Here is a 22,149-nt window from a genome sequence, read left to right as displayed (position 1 = left end):
AAATCAAATTTAAACGTTGCAAAATTCAACTTTTTTTCTCTTTAATGATTAAAATTTTTCCTAAATCTGTTTGATGGAACTCTTGATCATAAATAATAACAAGCCTAGGCCTTGCTGTCCCGAATCTTACGTCCATGGAACCAATTTTCTAATACAAATTGTACCAGATGGGACACAATTGTACCAAATGGGACACAATTGTACCACATGGGACACAATTGTACCAGATGGGACACAATTGTACCAGATGGGACACAATTGTACCAGATAGGACACAATTTTAACAGCTGGGACACAAATGTACCTGATAGATTACAATTGTACCAGCTGGGCGTGGGACTCAATTGTACCAGCTGGGAGTGGGACACAATTACACAATTGTACCAGCTGGGATTGGGACACAATTGTACTAGCTGGGAGTGGGAAACAATTGTACCAGCTAGGAGTGGAACACAATTGTACCTGCTAGACCACAAGTGTACCTGTTATACCACAATTGTACCAGCTAGACCATGCAATTGTACCTAATAGACCAAAATTGTACATGCTAGACCACAATTGTACTGGTCACGCCACAATTGTACCTGATATGTCACAATTGTGCCTGTTAGTCCACCATTGTACCTGCTAGACTACAATTGTACTTACTAGACCACAATTGTACATGCTAGACCATAATTGTACTGGTCACGTCACAATTGTACCTGATAGGTCACAATTGTGCCTGTTAGACCACAATCTAACGGCTAGGTCACAATCACAATTGTACCAGTCATGCCTCAATTGCACAGGCTAGGCCACAATTGTACAAAATAGGTCCCATCGTACATTCCAAGTCACAATTGTTTCATGAAGGGACACAATTGTACATGCTGGGACACAATTGTACCTGTTAGGCCACAATTGTACCTGATATGGCCACAATTGTACCTGATATGGCCACAATTGTACCTGATATGGCCACATTTTTACTTGGTAGGATACAAATGTACCAGTTTGACCACAACTGCCAAGTAATACAAACTACATAATAATGATAATAAAAATAACAATAAGAAGAAGAATATTTATTTCGACGATTAAATGCATTAAGTTCTTTAATAAATTCTTAGAATTAAAAATTCTTTGAGTGTGTTGTTTTCATCAGGTACAGTGAAACCCTTAATAACGAATACATCGGAAGAATTTATCAAATGTCGTCTTGACAATTTTTCAATGAGTTTTATACTATATTACGTAAATTTCAGTATTTGAGAAAATAAATAAATAGCCATGAATATGCGGGAACAGTTTTAAAGAGTTCCATATAATCATTTAATTAAAAAACTAAATATCTGCAACATTCCATTTTCAGAAAGTGAAGAATACGACATTTGATGAATTCTTTCGATGTATTCGTTATTAAGGGTTTCACTGTATTTAAAAAAATTTATTTTGATATTTTTTCATCATTATTATTATTTTAATATTATTTATTTTTGAACTATAAGTCACCAATATCTTCCTTTATCTCTCTCTGAAATTAGTTGTAAAGAATTAATTTTTTCACACCTTGAAAATGATGATGTAGTAGCAAATTTCTATTTTCTTATTAAATTCTAGAAAACTTTCCGCATTTTCAAAAATAATCTTGACATTCTCATTTTCAGCTAGCAAAGCTTCTGAGGGGGTCCTGAACAACTTAAAGGTTAAAATTAATATAACACTCATGAGTCATGATACATATTATTTAAGGTGTAACTTTTAGCCCTTTTTTGATAAATTATGCTTAAATTCCCATTGCCCAATTCTATAGTTTTCTTTGATACACTTTTATAAAATGATATGAGAATTTTTAGTTTATATTAAAGGGTGTGTACGCAAAAAAGAGTGTGATAATAGGCTGATATTGAATTGAATTTGAAATTGATCGCTACTAAATTTACTTCTATTTGTTGTGATAAAGAGAAAATTGTACCCAAAAGCATTGCGTTTACGGAGTTACATTTTCACACTCAGTGTCCGAATTTAATGAATTTAAGTCGCGTCTTAAATCCACCAAAAACTGGTTTCAATTGAGCGCCGGCTTAAATCTTGAGGTAATGAATATGATTTTAAGTGGAACCAACCATATTTGAGCCGTGGCTTAAATTTAAGCCTCGGCTCAAATTCTTTAAAATCGGTCTCAGATTATAAATAATTCAATTAGATCTAAAACTTCTCATTCAGATATCACAACCTACAATGATCGAATTCAATTCGATGCATTCAAGTGCTACCTATGAAATTATTCCGATAATTTCGATGATTTTTTAAAATTTTCCAGGATTGTTCGAAACTCCAGTGATGCCGGCTAGGAAACCAAGTTTCAGGCGAAATGTTTTAAAAAAACTAAATTAAAAATATCATAAAATATCAATTATATACTAATGCATCGAATTGAATTCGTCAAGGGTAGGTTGTAATGTATGAATGAGTAGTTTTAAATATAATTGAATTATTTTTTATCTCCATGCAATAATGAAACTTGGTGAATTTGTATTGGTCCTCCGCTCTTCGGTATGAGTCGTTTTTATCCATTTTTTGTTGATGCGAAAAAGGATTTGTCAATGTCAATGAAATAGTTTTACCCTTGATATGATGAAGATAAAAATGCATTACCCAAGATAGATTTCAAGGCATTTGGAATCTCCTCCTCTGCTGAAAATCGACTTACTGAGGAATTAGATACTGGCCTCAAACTCTTGTTTTAATCACTATATATTTCCAATATTTTGTTGTAAATATTTGATATTTAAAATTTGACAAGAGTTAACTTATCAGTATTAATAGTTTTAACTTTTAAAGTTCTTTGGCATCAGTCTGCAACGATATTATGATTAGAAAATTGGAGAATGAAGAGAGAAATCATGTTGTAATATTTAATTGATATAATGTAACCAATGTGAGCTCAATAGCTCAGAATAGGGATAGTTCCATTGATGTAACCCCTTCAGTCCTCATACGGACCCGGAGCTAAGCTCGGATTGCAAGCAGTCTGTCCTATAAACATGACCGGGTATTAGCTCTTTTGTATAAAGCTATAGGTCAGACAGAAAGTGTGGTGGATGATAAGTCGCCTCATGTATAGTGTATGTATTCAGAGTTTGTCCGTTAAAAGATGCCATCCAGAAATTATGCTTTAACATGTGAAAAATTCTAGCCGCCGTTTAACTCTCTGTTTAAAACTGAGGCCAATTCAGGCCACCAGGCTGGGATACCCGAGGGAGCTGAAAATAAGGTTTGCGAGGCTTAAACCAAAATGGAGAGTTAGTCATGAGGAAGAATCGAAAGAAGAAAGATTAACGCGTCGTATGAGGCGGAGAAAAGGCGGAGAGTCTGCCAGAGAGCGTCGGCTTTCTTCGATTCATTAATATCAACCATTATTTGTTCTTTTTTTACTTGTAAAAACATTTTTTACTATACTTTGATGTGATTCATTCAAATCAACCACTTTTAAATGGTATTTTTATTTTATTTTCAATTATTTACAACAACTGAGGGGGAGAAGCAAAGGGTGCTCGTGCTCCTCCAAATTTGATCTGTGATCTCTCTCTTTAATCAAATATTGGGTGTAAAGAGTACACCCTGTATTTTCAGTGTAATCGATTTCCTTGAAAATGTAGAAATTAATTTCTCTGTAAGAAACACTGCACTAAGGTCTAAAACAATAAAAAATAAATAGTATGTCCCTATGTTATCTATTAACTGTAAACAGTCTCTATATTGTCTCTGATTTATCTATTAACTGAAAACAGTCTCTATATTGTCTCTGATTTATCTAGAACTGTAAACAATTTCTATATTGTCTCTGATTTATCTAGAACAGTAAACAATCTCTATATTGTCTCTGATTTATCTAGCAACTGTAAACTATCTCTATATTGCCTCTGATTTATCTATTAACTGTAAACAATCTCTATATTGTCTCTGATTTATCTAGCAACTGTAAACAGTCTCTATATTGTCTTTGATTTATCTAGTAACTGTAAGCAGTCTCTTTATTTTCTCTGATTTATCTATTAACTGTAAACAGTCTCTATATTGTCTCTGATTTATCTATTAACTGTAAACTGTCTCTAAATTGTCTCTGATTTATCTAGAACTGTAAACAGTCTCTATATTGTCTCTGATTTATTTAGGAACTGTAAACAGTCTCTATATTGTCTCTGATTTATCTTGTAACTGTAAGCAGTCTCTTTATTTTCTCTGATTTATCTTTTAACTGTAAACAATCTCTATATTGTCTCTGATTTATCTATTAACTGTAAACACTAAACAATCTCTATATTGTCTCTGGTTTATCTTTCAAATGGAAACAATCTCTATATTGTCTCTGATATAACTATTAACTGTAAACAGTCTCTTTATATTACCTCAGATTTATCTATTAATTGTGAGCAATCTCTATATTGTCAATGAATTATCTTTTAACTGTTAACAGTCTCTATGTCGCTGATTTGTCTATTAACTAAAAACAGTCTCTATATTGTCTCTGATTTATCTATTAACTGTAAACAATTTTTATATTGTCTCTGATTTATCTATTAACTGAAAACAGTCTCTATATTGTCTCTGATTTATCTATTAACTGAAAACAGTCTCTATATTGTCTCTGATTTATCTATTATTTTATTATTATTTATTTCGTAAACGTACGCAATTTAAATAATTGGTACAATTAAACAGAAGAAAAAAGAACTATAAGAGTATATATCAAAAATGAATACAAATACAAGAAACAAAATCATATTGTAATTAGGTCGTGCATATAAAGTCAATAATATCGTTAACTGTAAACAGTCTCTATATTGTCTCTGATTTGTCTAGTAAATGTAAGCAGTCTCTTTATTGTCTTTTATTTAACTTTTAAATGGAAACAATCTTTATATTACCTCATATTTATCTATTAATTGTAAGCAATCTCTATATTGTCACTGAATTATCTATTAACTGAAAACAGTCTCTATATTGTCTCTGATTTATCTAGAACTGTAAACAGTCTCTATATTGTCTCTGATTTATCTATTATTTTATTATTATTTATTTCGTAAACGTACGCAATTTAAATAATTGGTACAATTAAACAGAAGAAAAAAGAACTATAAGAGTATATATCAAAAATGAATACAAATACAAGAAACAAAATCATATTGTAATTAGGTCGTGCATATAAAGTCAATAATATCGTCAACAGTAAACAGTCTCTATATTGTCTCTGATTTATCTATTAACTGAAAACAGTCTCTATATTGTCTCTGATTTATCTAGAACTGTCCTTTAGGTTACAACTTTTTAGCTGTGATTATGAGTTCCGGAATTAAGCGCAGTTATTTCAATTTTTTGTTGCATTAAAATCATTGTGTTTGAACCTAGAAGGTCAAGATATAACGACAAATTAACTATCAAGCTTTCTACCCCCAAATCTAAAAGTTACTTGTGATGGGAATCAAGAAAATAAGAGATCAAGCGTTGTAGATTAGCGCTAATTCAGACAAAAGTTTCTACCTTTGTTTTTAATGTTAAAGGGACTGTAAAGGAAAAATGAAAGGGGGTATAGGTTGAAAGCTAATCCCTTTAGCTCTTGATCGCGACCCATGAAAGTTATATCTGATGTTCCTGTCTCGAGAAATTGATATAAAACAGTGTTAAAATTATACGAAAGTTCGTATATGTAAAATTTAGAAAATCTTAAATTTAAATCACGTGCTCATAACTACCACCAATGGCAGAGCAGTATACTGGTCACGTGTCTCCGCCTGTATCACGTGACCACTTTACTGCACTGCTTTTGGTGAAATTTCTGGTCAAGTAATACGAACGTATAAATAATATTATGAATTAAATCTATTAAAAATAGAAATAACAAATATAAAATTAGAATTGGAGTAAATGTAAGTTACAATTAGCTTTCTCTAGGATATCATCGTTTTCAGTTTGGTTGATTACAATTGCTGTATATGATCTATTTAAACCTACTACTTTTATACAAAATTGTATATATATTAATTTTTGTATAAATTTGACAAAGTTGTATACCAATTTCTCGAAATAGGAACATCAGATATAACTTCCATGGGTCGCGATCGAGAGATAAAGTGATTAGCTTTCAGCCTATGCCCCCTTTCATTTTTCCTTTACAGTCCCTTTAACTGTACCTAACGAACGATATACCAGCCAAATATCGTCTTTATCGTCAAGGAAAACTCCACAAACAATAAGTTTACGTGAAGAGAAGGATTCGTAGTTTTCTTCATGTCCTCCATGTTTGCGTCTACGAACACTACAGGTTGGTGGATTTAAATAATCTTGTTAGTGGATTTCTTCCTAGATCAGGAGGACTTTATTGGCTTCACTACATAGAAATGGACATTGTTTTTGTGACCGAACGAAATATTTACGAACGAACGAAATTTTTCGTGAACGATGGTGTAAAAATTATCTTTTTAAAAACGAACAAAAAAACTATTATTGTTTACTGAACAAACGAACTTTCCGAAATGATTTTGAAAAATAAAATATCTTTTTTTAATTGTACGAAAGATTTTTGAAACAAACTTCTAATGAAACCATTGTTTTTTTACTAAACGATCGATTTTTTTACAAACTTTTAAAAAACGATTTTTTTTACTAACGAACAATTTTATTGAATAAAGGATTTTTCTTAACGAGCGATTTTACTGAACGATTGTTCAGTGAGAGAAAGAACGAATTAGATGGAAAATTAACTATATTTTAGAAAACGAACGAACAGGGTAGTTCACGAATCACGAACAATGACCGAATGAACCCACCCATCTCTACAGTGCTACAGAGTAACCTTTAACATTCTTACCGTCTTCTCTGGGAAACAGAAAGGCTGCTGAAGTTGATAAAAATAAACAAAAAAGATGGGGTTTAAAGTTTTCCACCATTTCGTAAATTCTGAAATCCAAATGTGAAATCAATAAAAAATTAACCCTAGTGATTTCCAAAAAAGATTCATGGTTCTTAAAAGCATATTCAAGATACATAGCTAAAACAAAATTTTACTTAACAACGCTAGGAAATGTGAACCGTAATTTTTGATAATTTTTGTAAAAAAAGAAGTTCACTTTACGGTGTGATCTTTAAATTCTAAATCAAAAAATTTTCCAGCTTTATGCTTGGAATAGGCATACAATTAAAATTTTCATATTTTCATTTGGTTCTGCTTTATTTCTATTTTGAATTCATTTTGGTCATTTTTTGACATGTGATAATTGACATTTTTGAAGGAAAAAAATACGCAATTAAAAAAAGAATTCCCAAGCTTTTTATCAGTTGTGTTTGTCTATGGTCTACGAATGATCAAATTTACAAAAAGGAATTGAGTGTTTGCCACAAACTCTGATTTTATAAACCCTATATCTTTGGAAACCAATGTCCTATACCTTAGATATTTCAAACTAAGAATTCTGTTAGATCAAATAATATAAGTTTGAAATATCGAAGGTTAACGTCCTTGGGTTCCAAAGATATAGGGATTAGAAAGAAAGAGTTTGTGACAAAGACTCAATTCCTTTGCTTCTAAGAAAATTCGATCTTTGAAAATTTTGAAAATCCACGACATTTTTTATCAAGTACGCGAAATTTCATTGCTTTTGTTTTAAAATGTATACAAAGAGAACATGATCACAATTTAAAGACGGGTGCGAAGCTTGTCTGTTTTTTTGTATCCACTAAACGTCAAAATGGCTCAATCGATCGGGCCCAAATTTTTTGTTGGATCTCGCGTGGCCCCAGGGTAGGTTTATGAATGGTCAAAATTTCAAATATTTGTTTCCATCAAAATTCGATTTTCATCAAATTTTAGAAAATTTTGAAAATCCACGAAATTTTTTGTTAAAATCTGCGAACTTTTTTTGTTTTGTTTTACGATGTACACAAAGAGAATAGGTTCACAATTAAAATAGAAGTTGATCGCGAAGCGCCATAAAAGGCTAGTTTATATACTTTGCTTGTCTAAAAAAAAATAGTTCAAATGAGCAAAAAAAAATAGTTCAATTGAGCAAAAAAAATAGTTCAAATGAGCAAAAAAATAGTTCAAATGAGCAAAAAAAATGTTCAAATGAGCAAAAAAAAATTTATTGAATTTGCTGAACAAATCTTCTTGAACTATTTGAACTATATTTTGCTCGTTTGAACTATTTTTTTGCTCGTTTGAACTCTTTTTTGCTCATTTGAACTGTTTTTCTGCTTATTTGAGCGTTTGAACTATTGGTCATTTGAACTATTTTTTTGCTCATTTGAATTATTTTTTTTGCTCATTTGAACTATTTTTGTTCATTTGAACTTTTTTCTTTTTGTTATTTGAACTATTTTTTTTGCTCATTTGAACTATTTTTTGGCTTGTTTGAACTATTTTTTTTGCTTGTTTGAACTATTTTTTCCTCGTTTGATTTATTTTTTTGCTCATTTGAACTATTTTTTTGGTTATTTAAACAATTTTTTTTGCTCATTTGAACTATTCTTTTGCTCTGCATTTGAACCATTTTTTTGCTCGTTTGAACTATTCTTTTGCTCATTGGAACTATTTTTTTTGGTTATTTGAACTATTTTTTTGCTCATTAGAACTATTTTTTTGCTCATTTGAACTATTTTTCTCCTTATTTGACTACTTTTTGGGTCATTTGAACTATAGTATTGTTAACACAAATTCGAAATATAAGGAAGACGATTTTACCAACTCAATTGCCGTCAACTTTTCTCAAGATGTGTGTATACACACGATCCATTTCCGCCATGAAGCACACACATGTAACCCTCGCTCCTTATTCGAAAATGATTTAAAATGGCCGACTTTCAGAGGAACAGAAGACTTCAAATTATTTACAGGAAAGGGGGCGCGAAGCGTCCTAGAAACGTAGTTAAAAATATTTTGAAGGGACTTTTTTATTGATTAGGGTCCGGTTGTTTTTCTATTTCGAATTCAATTTGGTCATTTTTTGTCATGTGATAATTGACATTTTCAAAGGGAAAACATACACAATTATGTCTGTCTATTTGTAACTTTAATAAACGTCAAAATGGCTGAACCGATCCGGCCCAAATTTTGTGTGGGACCTTCATGGCCCCAGGAAAGGTTTATAACTAATCAAAATTTTCAAAAATTAAACCCTAACAAAAATAAATTTTCATTCGGTTTTTAAAATCACGATTTTTTTTTGAAAATCCGCAAAAAAAAATTTTTTCTACAATGTAAACTAAGCGAAAATGTTCAATTGAAATAGAAGATGGGCGTGAAGCCCTCTGAAAGCCTAATATAAAATATTAGTAAATACAAGGTTTGCTTTCCACCGTTTAAAGTTTAAACAATGTCATGCATATACGTACTACTACCTACGTACTATGTACATACTACGTACGGATCAAGACATGAAAAATATTAACGAATTTAGAATTAAAAAAATACATTTATATTATTTCCCTCAAAATTGACATTTCATTTCTCAAAAGTATAAAAGTATGAAAATTAGAGAAAATTTTATCTATTTTGATGTATTTTACGTGTTTTGATGTTTTTATATGTTGTCTTCAAATTTTTCCAGTTTTTTAACGATTTTAAATAACCGTCAACGAATGGCTTGAAAAGATGTCTGAGCATACGTACACTGCCCTAGTTATAGAAAGTGAAGCAATATGGGAAATGATAAAATGTTAATAATAATGTTTGGATATAAAACAGACATCTTGGATGTGAATACTCCAACGCTTAAAGGAGAACTAAAAGGATTATGTTCTTCATGACACAAAAATATTATTATTGAGAATAATGTCATGTTGAGACAACCTTTAAATTTTAAAATAAATCAAATTTAAAATAAGCTTAAAAATATAAACGTGTATTTTAGAGAGAGAGAAAATTGAACCAAATATTAGTTTTACAAAACAGATATTATATTAGTTGAAAGATCTAGAAAAAAAGCTGACAATATCTGTTCATTGTTACACTTCTAAAGGTTTAAAGAGTACCAGAAATGACATTGCCACTCTATAAATGATTGATCACTCAATACTTAACACTATATACAGTCTCCTTAAAGCTCTACATGTTTATAATTTATAATATCTAAAATCCTATAAACTATACAGTCTCTTTAAAGCTCTACATGTTTATTGTTTATTATATCTAAAATCTTATAAACTATACAGTCCCTTTAAAGCACTACATGCTTATTGTTTATTAAACCTAAAATCCTATAAACTATACAGTCCCTTTAAAGCTCTACATGTTTATTGTTTATAATATCTAAAATCCTATAAACTATACAGTCCCTTTAAAGCTCTACATGTTTATTGTTTATAATATCTAAAATCCTATAAACTATACAGTCCCTTTAAAGCTCTACATGTTTATTGTTTATAATGTCTAAAATCCTATAAACTGTACAGTCCCTTTAAAGCTCTACATGTTTATTGTTTATTAAATCTAAATACTCAGCACTATACAGTCCCTTTACAGCATTACATGTTTATTGTTTATTAAACCTAAAATCACACTTTTTCGCCTTTTCACAAAAAAAGAAAATGGCATGAACTTCATGAAAAGATAATTTGAAAATCTCAATTATATATTTATAAGAATGGGACATAAATTCAAATGCTTTTAATGCAACATGTAAACCTGTAAACCTGTAAACTTGTAAACCTGTAAACCTGTGAACCAGTGAACCTGTAGACCTGTAAACCTGTAAACCTGTAAACCTGTAGACCTGTTAACCTGTAAACCTGTCAACCTGTAAACTTGTAAACCTGTAAACCTGTAGACCTGTAGACCTACAAACCTGTAGACCTGTAAACCTGTAAATCTGTAAACCTCTCAACCTGTAGACCTGTAAACCTATAGACCTGTAAACTTGAAAATCTTTAAACCTGTAGACCGCTAGACATTTAGACCTGTAGACCTGTAAACCTTTAACCTGTATACTTGTAAACCTGTAAACCTGTAAACCTGTAAACCTCTAAGACTCTCAACCTGTACATCTGTAAACCTGTAAACCTGTAAACCTGTACACCCGTAAACCTGTAGACCTGTAAACTTGTAAACCTGTAAACCTGTACACATGTAAACCTGTAAACCTGTAAACCTGTAAACCTGCAAACCTTTCACCTGTAAACATGTAAACCTGTAAACCTGTAAACCTATAAACCTATATAACTGAAAGGAGAACATGACACAGCAATAAGATAAAGAAATCATGATATGGCGTGATGCATCATTAATTTTCTAAAGCAAACTGCACGTTTNACCCCCACACTCACTCACTCTAAAACAATAATGATCGCAAATATACGTTTTTAATTTTAAGCGTAATTTTAGGTGACATTCCGTACAAAGAGGGTAATGCCTGATTCACAACGGTACCATTGAAACCTTTATGTATATCAATAATTATCAATAATAAGGAAAATATTGTTTATCAAGTTTTAAAGTTTTTATTTTGATAATGCGCAGATCAATTTTGTAGAGAAACCACAATTCAAAAATAATCAGCTTTCTAAATACTAAAAATGTATATATATTTCATACTTGATCAGAGAAAGCCTCAAAAGGTTTCGATGTGAATCGGGCATTGCCATCTTTGCAGGGCCACAGGAAATTACAGACCCTTTAAATGAATTGAGTCTTTGCCACAAACTCAAATCTTCTAATCCCTATATCTTTGGAGCCTGATGGTGTAAACCTTTGATATTTCAAACTTAGATTAATTGATCTAACAGAATTTATAGTTTTAAATGTCTAACGCTTACGAAATTTGATTGCAAATTAGAAAATCTGAGTTTGTGACAAAAAATCAAATCCTTTAAAATATTTCTTTTCTTACATTTGTTTGGAGATGGAAATTTATGAAAGAATAAGAATTAGTTGAACTAGGGATGGCAAAAACTTTTATTTTCTTCCTGTCCCCATATTTATTTTTCAAGGGAGTGACCGGCAATGTATGGTAGTTGAACTGAGAATGTAGTATTTTTAAGAAATTTTTTAGGATTCGTTAGAGACATATAAAACTTTTATGATTTATAATTAATAAGTTTGGGCGCAAAGTCGACGTTCAAAATCGTTCAAAATCAACCTTGTGATTTGGGTTTAAAGATTCAGTGTAAAATTAGATTCATGATTCAAAATTCAGGACTTGATGGTGGCTTATGATTATCATTTTAGGAGCTGAATTTAATGAATCAGAACCACCTACCGCCGGTTCAAATTTGAATCACCGATTAGGCATAGTTTAACGACGTAGATCAAATTCATTAAATTCGGCCCCAACTCCCAGGCGAATGATTAAGAATTTGGGATTGAAAATGTTGAATCTATCATATGATTCATCTATCTATGATGCTACAAATACACCTGCTTCTGATCAAACAAGTTAAATTTAGTGTAAACCATATCTCCAGCCTGTCATGCACGATTGTACCAGGGGGGGGGGGAATAGAACATATTTGAGGATAGTTTAAGAAACCATATAATAATCAAAGTGACGTATTTTTAGTGAGCATCCATTCCAGTGTCCGATTCACAACTATCCCCGTTTGTCTTCTTCAGGATATCCAATCAGGGATTTAGGAAAAAGCGGGGGAATTAAAGTCTTAAGAAGTCAAATTCTATATGTTTTAAAAGTGACTGTAAGCGTAAATTTCAGTAAGCCTTCATGCAAAGATGGCCAAGGCCGATTTACAACAGTATACTCTTAAAAGCTTTGTCTGATAAAGTATAAATTAGATATCAATCTTTTATTTTCATTTGCTGTTTCTCTGCATAAGTGACTTGCGTATTTTTTGTTTATAAGAAGCAGGAGAAATTATCAGAATTGTCAACTTTACATGGAGGGTCACTTGAAATTATGCTTACAGTCCCTTTAAGATAGAAAAACGTATGATTTAAATGTTGCAAGCTCTCGTGCAAAAAAACGAAGAGAATTTTGCCAATCACTTCTTATAAACTAAAGCTAAAAACAAGTGTTTTATAATTTTAATTTTTATGGGATACAGTAAAGGAGTATCCACTCCCAAAGTAGGAGTTTTGAACCTTGAATTTGCGCTCAAACTCAGGATTTACAGATCTTTAAAAAGTTTAATATGTCTCAAATGAATCCGAAAGAAGTTTTTCACAACACTGCATACTCAGTTCAACTACCTTACATAGCCGGTCACTCCCTTTAATACTAAAGTGAACTTTTCATAGCAGCCAAGATCTCTTCCAAACCTACATGAATAAAGATGTTAATGGTTCCGTTGGGAATCGGGAACATAACATTGGCAGTCTCCCTAAAAATTCAATAAAAGTGAGAACATCAATAGAACACTCTTTTATAAAAATCTAGTTTTTAGTTGCAACATTTTTCATTGAATCCTGCTAATCTAACAACTATATATGCAGGTCCATGTTAAAACCAAATATGAGATTTTAAAAGCTTAAACTCGAGTAAAACCCGGTCTTTGCGACTGCTTAGACCCAAGTAAAGCTCAAGCGAAGACCCGGGTTTTGGATGGCCTTGAGAATTATTTGTAGTGTCAAATTTGATCAAAGATATGAAATTAACATACTATGAAAATAATGTATTCGAATTTTCGAAATTTACATCTCCTTGTCACAGCTAATCCATGACGGCAATCTCCTACAGAGAGAATCAAATCAGAACCAATCTTAACTTGGGTTATATTTTAGCCCGAGTCTGGTTTTTCTCGGGTTTAAGCTTTTAAAATCTCATCTTTGCTCTTTTAAATGAAATGTCATTTACTTTTAAATTTAAAGGACTTGAGTTTTTGCCACAAACTAAAAAGTTTTCATTCATATATCTTTGCAACCTGGTGGTGCAAACCTTATATATTTCAAACTTAGATTATTTAATTCAACAGAATTCATACTTTGAAATATCTAAGGTCTAAGACAGGTTGCAAAGATATAGGGACTAGAGTTTGTGGCAAAACTCAATTACTTTCCATTGGTTTTAATTTTTCTGAGAGTAAATGATTTTTACTTTAAAACTTTCCCAAATGCATTTCCTATCAGGTTTTTGAGATGATTGAACTACGCTTCCCAATCAATCAACAAGCATGTTTTAAACAATGAGAAAATGAGATAATTCTGCATAATTTACATAGATTATGCATTCTTTTCATAGTAATTATTTATCAATAATTCCAATGCATTCAAATTTGTTTGTATTGTGTTTTTGCAATAATTATTGTATGTATTGTTGTGAACCATACCCCATAATTTACTCTGTTGTAAGGTCGTCTCTAACAAATTGTACCTCCGTTAAACCCTCCGTTCACTTTCCAAACCAAACATTTCCAAGGTCTCCGCGTAAATATAAACAAAAGCCTCATGGACCTAATAAAACTTAAAGTGCATTAAAAAGAAACAATTTAAACATAATTCCAGTGAATCATTTACGAACAAAATGTGAAATTACTTTAACCAAATGAATATTTATTTTAGAAGATTAAAAATTGCTTTAGACTACAATTCAAACAACTATTCCCGTACCATACAATTTTAGATCGTAAGTTCCTTATGTTTAATTCGTAATAGTATCTTTTAAACCTTTTAAACCTTTTTATTTGCCGATTCACAACAATACATTTAAACCTTTGTTCAATTCTCAATGATACATTTCTTTAACCAATTGTTCGTTTACAACAATACTCATGTATTTTAGTTACACCCAACTGGTTTAATCTTTATTAACAATCATTATCTATATACATGTACGTCAATAACAATTTGTATTTTTGTAGGAAACCTCGTTACTGAAATATACTTTTATCATCAAGAAGTTCTCGTCTATGTACGTATTGAGTATGGGAGTTGTTTATCCAGCCTATTCGCCTTTGGATTTGTCATCCCTAGAGAAGCTTACTTAGGAAACATATACCCGACCGAAGTTTCCGCTATCTCGAGTTGCATTTCCTTAGCTCCATTTACGCCCATTTCGAGCTCATACCCTTTTGATTGGTTCACAATTGTTTATCAATATCTATACCTAGAGATGGATATCAATATCTATACCTAGAGATGGATATCAATATCTATACCTGGAGATGGATATCAATATATATATATATCTAGAGATGGATATCAATATCTATACCTAGAGATGGATATCAATATCTATACCTAGAGATGGATATCAATATATATATCAAGAGATGGATATCAATATCTATACCTAGAGATGGATATCAATACCTATACCTAGAGATGAATATCAATATCTTTACTTAGAGATGGGGATTAATACAGCTACACCTAGAGATGGATATCGGTTTTTTTTTCGTTTTTAAACAATCAAGGTGTTTTACCCCCCAAAGATTATGCAACATTTTTGAAGACAAATATGTTGTTCAATAACGAGCGATTCGAAAAATCGATCAGACATAAATCTTCTGTCAGTGTCAATAGTTTCATAATATAATGAAAGCTAACATTAAGAACATACAATTTTATAGTGTGTTATACTTTCCAAATCTTTGTGAAGCCTCCTAAAAGCTAAAATATCAAAATGCTTCAAAACAAGTAAGTAAGTAAGGAACGGAAAAAACGACGACACCTATCTCTGTTATTATACCACAGTTGACACAGACAGAATTCTGTCTATTATACCACAGTTGACACAGACAGAATTCTGTCTATTATACCACAGTTGACACAGACAGAATTATGTCTATTATACTACGGTTGACACAGACGACACAGACAGAATTCTATCTATTATACTACAGTTGACACAGACGACACAGACAGAATTCTGTCTATTATACCACAGTTGACACAGGCAGAATTCTGTATATTATACCACAGTTGACACAGACAGAATGAGAAGAACAACCAAGTTTTTCCTTCATAATATGTTTTCTAAAAATACCAGGCCAAGTTTGGTTTATGACCGGAAGTAGATAAATAGTTATTAAGAAGTTTAAAGCATTAGATTTCTTGCAGTGCACCTGTAAACTTGTTTCTTTCTCTCTTAAAGGGTCTTTTAAAGTGATTTCATGTGACTCTCCATTGATAGAGCATGGAATATCCGATTTGCATCAGTACCCTTAAAAGCTTTGTCTGATGAATTATATATACGCCTATTAACACCTGTGGGTTCTCTTTAAGAGGTACTTGCACAGTAAGAGTGTACATGTATGCAGTTTACAATGTACACTGTACACTGTACACTGTACACTTTACACTGTACACTGCAAACTGCTCTACACTGTACACTGTACGCTGTACAGCCTTTATTCAGAGATTCTCGTCTCTGGTCGTCACTTAAACCTCATACATTTTTAGAAGAGCAGAATTTTGAAAACTATCAATATCTTCAAATCTCAAATTTTAAAATATTTTTTCTTTTAACATTTATTATATTTTCGATACTTATGATTTTAGTACATAAACATTCAATTAAACGTGCAAATAAAAACTTATTCAGTCAAAAGATTCAATTTTAAAGAAATAAATTAGTAAACTAGGTTAAAAAAGGTTAACAAAATGATTAATATTTTTAGACTAGCAAATAATTAGGGTGAGAAATAAGTAAAATAAAACAAGAGTACATAAAAAAATATTTAAAAAACATTTTTGGTTCAAAAATACTGAATGCGTAACTGTGCTTTAGCACTACAAAAGTGTATAAAATCCATGACATAATTGTAAAAAATTTTAAATTTAAAAACATATTGTAAATTTGTCTTTATTCAACTTTTTCTTAAATTAAAAACTGTTAAAATTGTGCAGGGGAAGTTTTTCAGAAACTCTTACATACAAATATTTAAAATATGCGTAGTTTATAGAATAAAAAAGCTTAAAAAATTGCATTTTTGGTTTCAGAATTGTCCTTTAAAATCGAGCTTTTAACGATACACTTCATGTATAGGGAAAAGGCTGTTAAAATACTAAAAACCTACCAATCCCCCTCCCACCTTTCGAGCTTCTTATAATTTGATAATTGCAAAACTGTACAATTATTATAAGTGAATTTTACTTTCGTGCTATTGAAAGCTCTTTAATTCCACGCAATTCCGCGCAACAGAATTCCGATTGAAACCCTGTGTACAATGCATTGAAATTACAAAGATCAGTAGAGTTGATATAAAAAAGAGCTGAAAATTTGAATAAATGATTAAAAACTAAAGTTTTCCGATATAAATGAGAAATTTTAGATTTAATTATTTAAGTGTATGAACTCCCTATACTTAAACTAGATAAAAGCAGAAGTATAAAAATAAGGAAAGTAGCACGTTTTCGGCACATTAAATAAACATATAGCACCCCCCCCCCCTCTCCTCAACCTTTTTTGAGAAAATCTACAGGCAGTAATGCGAAAAAAACTTGGACTTATACTATATATATAATTTAAGGGTATGAATAATGTATGTGTAAAGTAAATTTTAATATTTCACGTGGCAAAAGACATTTTCCAAAATCTTCGAAATTCTGTTGTCACGTGACATAAATTTCCCAGAATTCTTGCGTCACGTGACAGAAATCCAGCAAAATGATGTTGTCACGTGACAAAAGTCTACCAAAATTATGTTGTTTCTTAACAGAAATCTACCGAATTCGACCGTCACATGACATGAATTTACCTAAATTTTGGTGGCATGTGACAGAAATCAGCCAAAATCATGTTGTCACGATACATAAATCTACCAAAATCCTGAAGATTTGCCGCCAGGAGGCGCCCGTACACGAACAGAGCTTCTTGAAGGAGAGGCTCTCACCTCGTCAAAGTCTGGTGTATCGGGATGAGAGTTAAGATCGAAGTTTGATCTGTGTTGACTGGTTGGCTTCTCTTCCTCTACAGGTTCTGGAGGCGGGATCTCCTCCGGGGTTGAACCATTCAGCCTCGGCATATCCTCCTCATCCCTCCGCACTATCCTCCGAACAATCTAGAACATTAAAAGGATTGTTCACCTATTAGAAATGAACATATTATACGCGATGAAATTGAGTCTTTGCCACAAAATATATCTTTTTAATCCATATATCCTTGCAACCTGACGGTGTAAAGTGTAAATCTTTGAAATTTTAAACTTAGATTATTTGATAGTTTGAAATATCCAAGGTTTACGACATTGGATTGCAAAGATATAGGAATTAGAAAATGAAAAGTTCAAGACTTAAGTCCTTTCTGAAAAAAGAAACAAAACTAAAAATACTAAAGACTTTAAAATCACTCAAAATGTTTGCTTCAAACAATAATAAAGCAATAATAAAGGAATCTATTACAATAACTGGGTAAAAATCAGCTTAGTCTTTCACATCAGAATATTTATCGAGATTTTTCCAGAAGGGACATTTTATTGAACACTACACAGGCATTTGAATCATTTTTGAAAACGAATCTGATTTTTAAATAAAAAAGAAAAATATTTTTACCTTCATTTTTTCCACTTTCTCCTGCATCTTGTCAAAGATGAAGGGGCTGAAGGGCTCCAGCTCCCTGTAGAGCCCGAACCCCTGCATTGGTCTGAAAATCTCCTGATCCTTAACCAGTCGACCTCGACACAGAACAAAATCAGGAACTCCTGTCACCTCCAGTCCCTCATAGATACTGAAATCCGACTTGGAACCGTGCTCCGCCTTGGACAGAGTTCTAGTCTGCTCTGGATCCCAGATTAAAATGTCAGCATCAGATCCAACCTCAATCCGTCCTTTTTGTGGGTAGATATTGAGTAGTTTAGCTGGGGTGGAGGAGACCAGGGATACGAACTGGGACCTGGAGATACGTCCTGGAACTACAGCTTTAGTCCAGAGCACCATGAGTCGTTCTTCAACCCCGGGAACTCCATCTGGGATCTCAACAAAGGTTTTGTTACCAAGTGCTTTCTGCTTACTGTTGTATGCCCTGTGATGGGAACTGATAACATCCAGGGATCCGTCTTCAACCGCCTTCACTAGATTATCCGCCTCCCCTTCCCTTAAAGGCGGAGTGCAAACATGTGCGGCGGAGTGACTCCATGACTTATGCCAGTAGTTAGCTCCATCTACAGCTAGAGCTGCTGCTGTAGATTCGCCAACTACTACATAGCCTTTCTCCTGATTAAACACAAATTATTCATGTTCACAGTCTTTAATACTAACAAGAAAAAGGGATTGTTCAGAAATTTGAGCTAGATTGCAAATAATAAATGTAAAAAGAATTTTAAATGAAATTGAGCAATCAGAACTTTTCTGTTATAAATTTTTGTTATGAATCTCCATTTTTTGCAACTCATCACAATTGATTCAATTTCTCTTCAATATCCTGTGACGTGCTCACACCCTGCAGAGATAGCCTTAATTTAGGAATCATCAATTGGAAAATACGATTCATTTAAAGTTTCATACCGACGTGTCAAGGGAATATGGAGCAATTAGTACAGAGGTGGGAATTAAGGCTTGATCCCTCCATTAAAATTTTCCCTGCAGGGTATCAACACCATAGGCTGTCAAGGAGGAATTAAATTAATCCGTATGTATGATTGAAATCCATTCTTGATCCTAAGATTGAAAAGTTCTGACTCCAGCATACATAAAGAATATAGAAGCCTAAACCAGTAAACCGGATGAATTATCCCCTTCAATTGAGATTAATGTGTTGTTTTCTGAATACTTTGTTTCCTTTCGTTTGCGAAGAATATCTGCTGCAGCTCCGCTCATTAAACTCTCCAGATAGATCGGACAATCAGTTGTATTACCTAGCACACAGCCTCGCATTACAGCCTCAGTCTAAACAATCAATCAATAAATCAACCAACCAATCTACCAATCAACCCATTTGTATTTTCAAATGGATCAATTTAAAAAGTTCAAGAAAAGAAACTGAACACTTTGCCTTTAATTTTCTAATACCCCTTTTTAAATTAATGCATTCAGGGCGAGATCAGTTAAAGTCAAAGTGTTTGAAATATTAAAAGTTAACACCATTAGATTGCAAAAGATATTGAGTTTAGAAAATTAAGGTTTTAGGACAAATTGATTAGTTTGTTGAAGTTGCAAATCGCGATTGTCTTATAAATTCTTCATAATTTACGGTTTTCTGAAATCAATTAATTTCATTCCTTTTTAATTTTGACAATATTCTTATATTAAAAATACAGTTATAAAATAAGACATAAAAAGTCATTATTTTCCGTCTTTATTGTAAACTGTGTCCTACATATGAAAACATAGAGGAAGCATAATTGTTAAGTTTCTACCTGTGCTTCCTCTGGATGTGCTAGAGCATGTCCTTCAGGTCCCTCCACACCTGCCTTCAACACTTTCATCTCATTCTCCTTGATGATTGCCCCATTCTCAGCATAGAGCATACACAGGCAGCCCAGCTCACCAGCCTAGATAGATAGATAGATAGATAGATAGATAGAAAAATAGATAGATGTAAAATATGGATAGATATATATACACACATCTGTCTACTTGTCTACATATTTGCCTGTTTACCTGTCTACCTGTCTACCTGTCTTCTTGTCTTCCTGTCTTCCTGTCTTCCTGTCTACATATCTACCTGTCTACTTTTCTGTTGGTCTACCTGTTTACCTGTCTAAATCTCTACCTGTCTACATATCTACCTGTCTATCTGTCTACCTGTCTACCTGTCTACATGTCTATCTGTCTGTCTGTATACCTGTCTACATGTCTATCTGTCTACCTGTCTACCTGTCTACCTGTCTACCTGTCTACCTGTCTACCTGTCTACCTGTNTGTATTCTGTATTCTGTATTCTGTATTCTGTATTCTGTATTCTGTATTCTGTACTCTGTATTGTGTATTCTGTATTATTTTTCTTCTCTCAAGTAAAGTAAAGTTAAACGTTGCTGCACTGCAGCAAAATAACTAGAATCCAGGCCTCTTCTCAAAACTTAATAAATGCATATTTTGGACCTCAAATATTTTATTCTTTTTCTTATTCTCTCATCAAATTTGTAACTTAATATTACACTTAATGCAATTGACTAATATCTAATACCTATATATTTGCAACCTGATTTCGTAGACCTTGGATATTTCAAATTATGAATTCTGCTAGGTCAGCAAGTCAATGTTTAAAATTTCAATGGTTGTGAACATAAGGATTTTAAGAAAAAAAGTGGAGGAGGGTGGTTAAGAGGGGGGGAATTCTTCTCCAAATATTTACATGCCTTCGGCGATCATGCATCGAAGAAAAATGCACATATTCATAGACTTTGTGAATAATTTCTTCTTTTTACTTAGAGAGTTGTTCAAGTTTTTGTTTCAAGTTTTGTCTGTGTTTTTATGATTTGTTTAGCTTAAAGTGAGAGAACAAATTATTTTAAGGTTTTCTCTTGTTTCACGTTATATACTAAACATATCAAACATTCGAATTTACCATGTTTATATCTATTGATTTGTATGGGACTGATGGCGTAATTTCAGTGACCCGATCCATTTAAAGGATTTAAATGCCGAATTCTTAATCCTACCCTTTACACAAAAAATGATAAATATATTCTTGTTTTTCAACCTGAAACTTGATCATTTTTAGTGAGTTTGACAAAAAAGAAAATATACAAAACAAGGCTATTAGGGAGCTTCGCGCCCATCTTCTATTTTAACTTTTAATTGTGGCTTTATCTGTAAGCAACTTTTTTTGTACAATACAAAACAAAAACGAACAAAAAAGTTTGCTGATTTCATAATATTTCTTCGCGCATTTTCAAAATTTTACAAAAGGAAAAAACTTTAAGTTTTTAAATTCTAAAGAGTATCTATCGTTCAACAAAACTCCCGAGTTTCCTTTTTGGATTGGGGTCTATGCATTTGCGTAGATTTTATTTTAAGAAATCAGGAAACAAAAAAGAATGTTTAGAAACCACATAACATATTATTTCTAACTGCAAAAAATGAAACAGGGTTTCATTACGATACTCAGTCTTAAGTTTCAGGCATAGAGAATAGAATATATAGAGAGGAATTTACTGGAAAAAAGTGTAAAACGGCCATTTTGTTGTACTGTTTCCATACTGCAGGTGTACTTCACATATTTATGCTATATAACCTGTTGGGCCCTGGAATATCATTTTATAGAAAATCTAAAATTATTGTTAAAAGAAAACCAAATTATGAAATAGGCTGGTTTCATAATTGACCAATGATCATTTCACATA

The 22,149-nt window shown here is 32.1% G+C and overlaps 1 protein-coding gene and 1 long non-coding RNA gene across 2 annotated transcripts in view; both read right to left on the bottom strand.

Moving 5' to 3' along the window:
* Positions 1–60: 60 nt before the first annotated feature.
* Positions 61–2,687, bottom strand: LOC111697468 (uncharacterized). The gene is made up of 3 exons (XR_002764292.1): positions 2,641–2,687; positions 1,552–1,672; positions 61–148 (listed from the first exon to the last, which is right to left on the bottom strand). It is a non-coding gene; the product is annotated as an uncharacterized LOC111697468 (long non-coding RNA).
* Positions 2,688–16,380: 13,693 nt separating this feature from the next.
* Positions 16,381–22,149, bottom strand: part of LOC111697451 (dihydropyrimidinase-related protein 3) — a 6,892-nt gene continuing 1,123 nt past the window's right edge. The window contains exons 2-5 of the mRNA XM_023467474.1: positions 20,221–20,355; positions 19,643–19,750; positions 18,419–19,078; positions 16,381–17,928 (exon numbers count right to left, since the gene is read on the bottom strand). Coding sequence (XP_023323242.1) covers positions 17,686–17,928; positions 18,419–19,078; positions 19,643–19,750; positions 20,221–20,355 — 1,146 coding nt within the window. The 3' untranslated portion in view covers positions 16,381–17,685. The remainder of the gene's footprint in view (positions 17,929–18,418; positions 19,079–19,642; positions 19,751–20,220; positions 20,356–22,149) is intronic.

This window comes from Eurytemora carolleeae, unplaced genomic scaffold, assembly GCF_000591075.1.
Source record: "Eurytemora carolleeae unplaced genomic scaffold, Eaff_2.0 scaffold45, whole genome shotgun sequence".
Classification (NCBI taxonomy): domain Eukaryota; kingdom Metazoa; phylum Arthropoda; class Copepoda; order Calanoida; family Temoridae; genus Eurytemora; species Eurytemora carolleeae.
The sequence above is the reverse complement of the archived record's forward strand: the minus strand, read 5'-3'. Positions and strand labels throughout refer to the sequence as shown.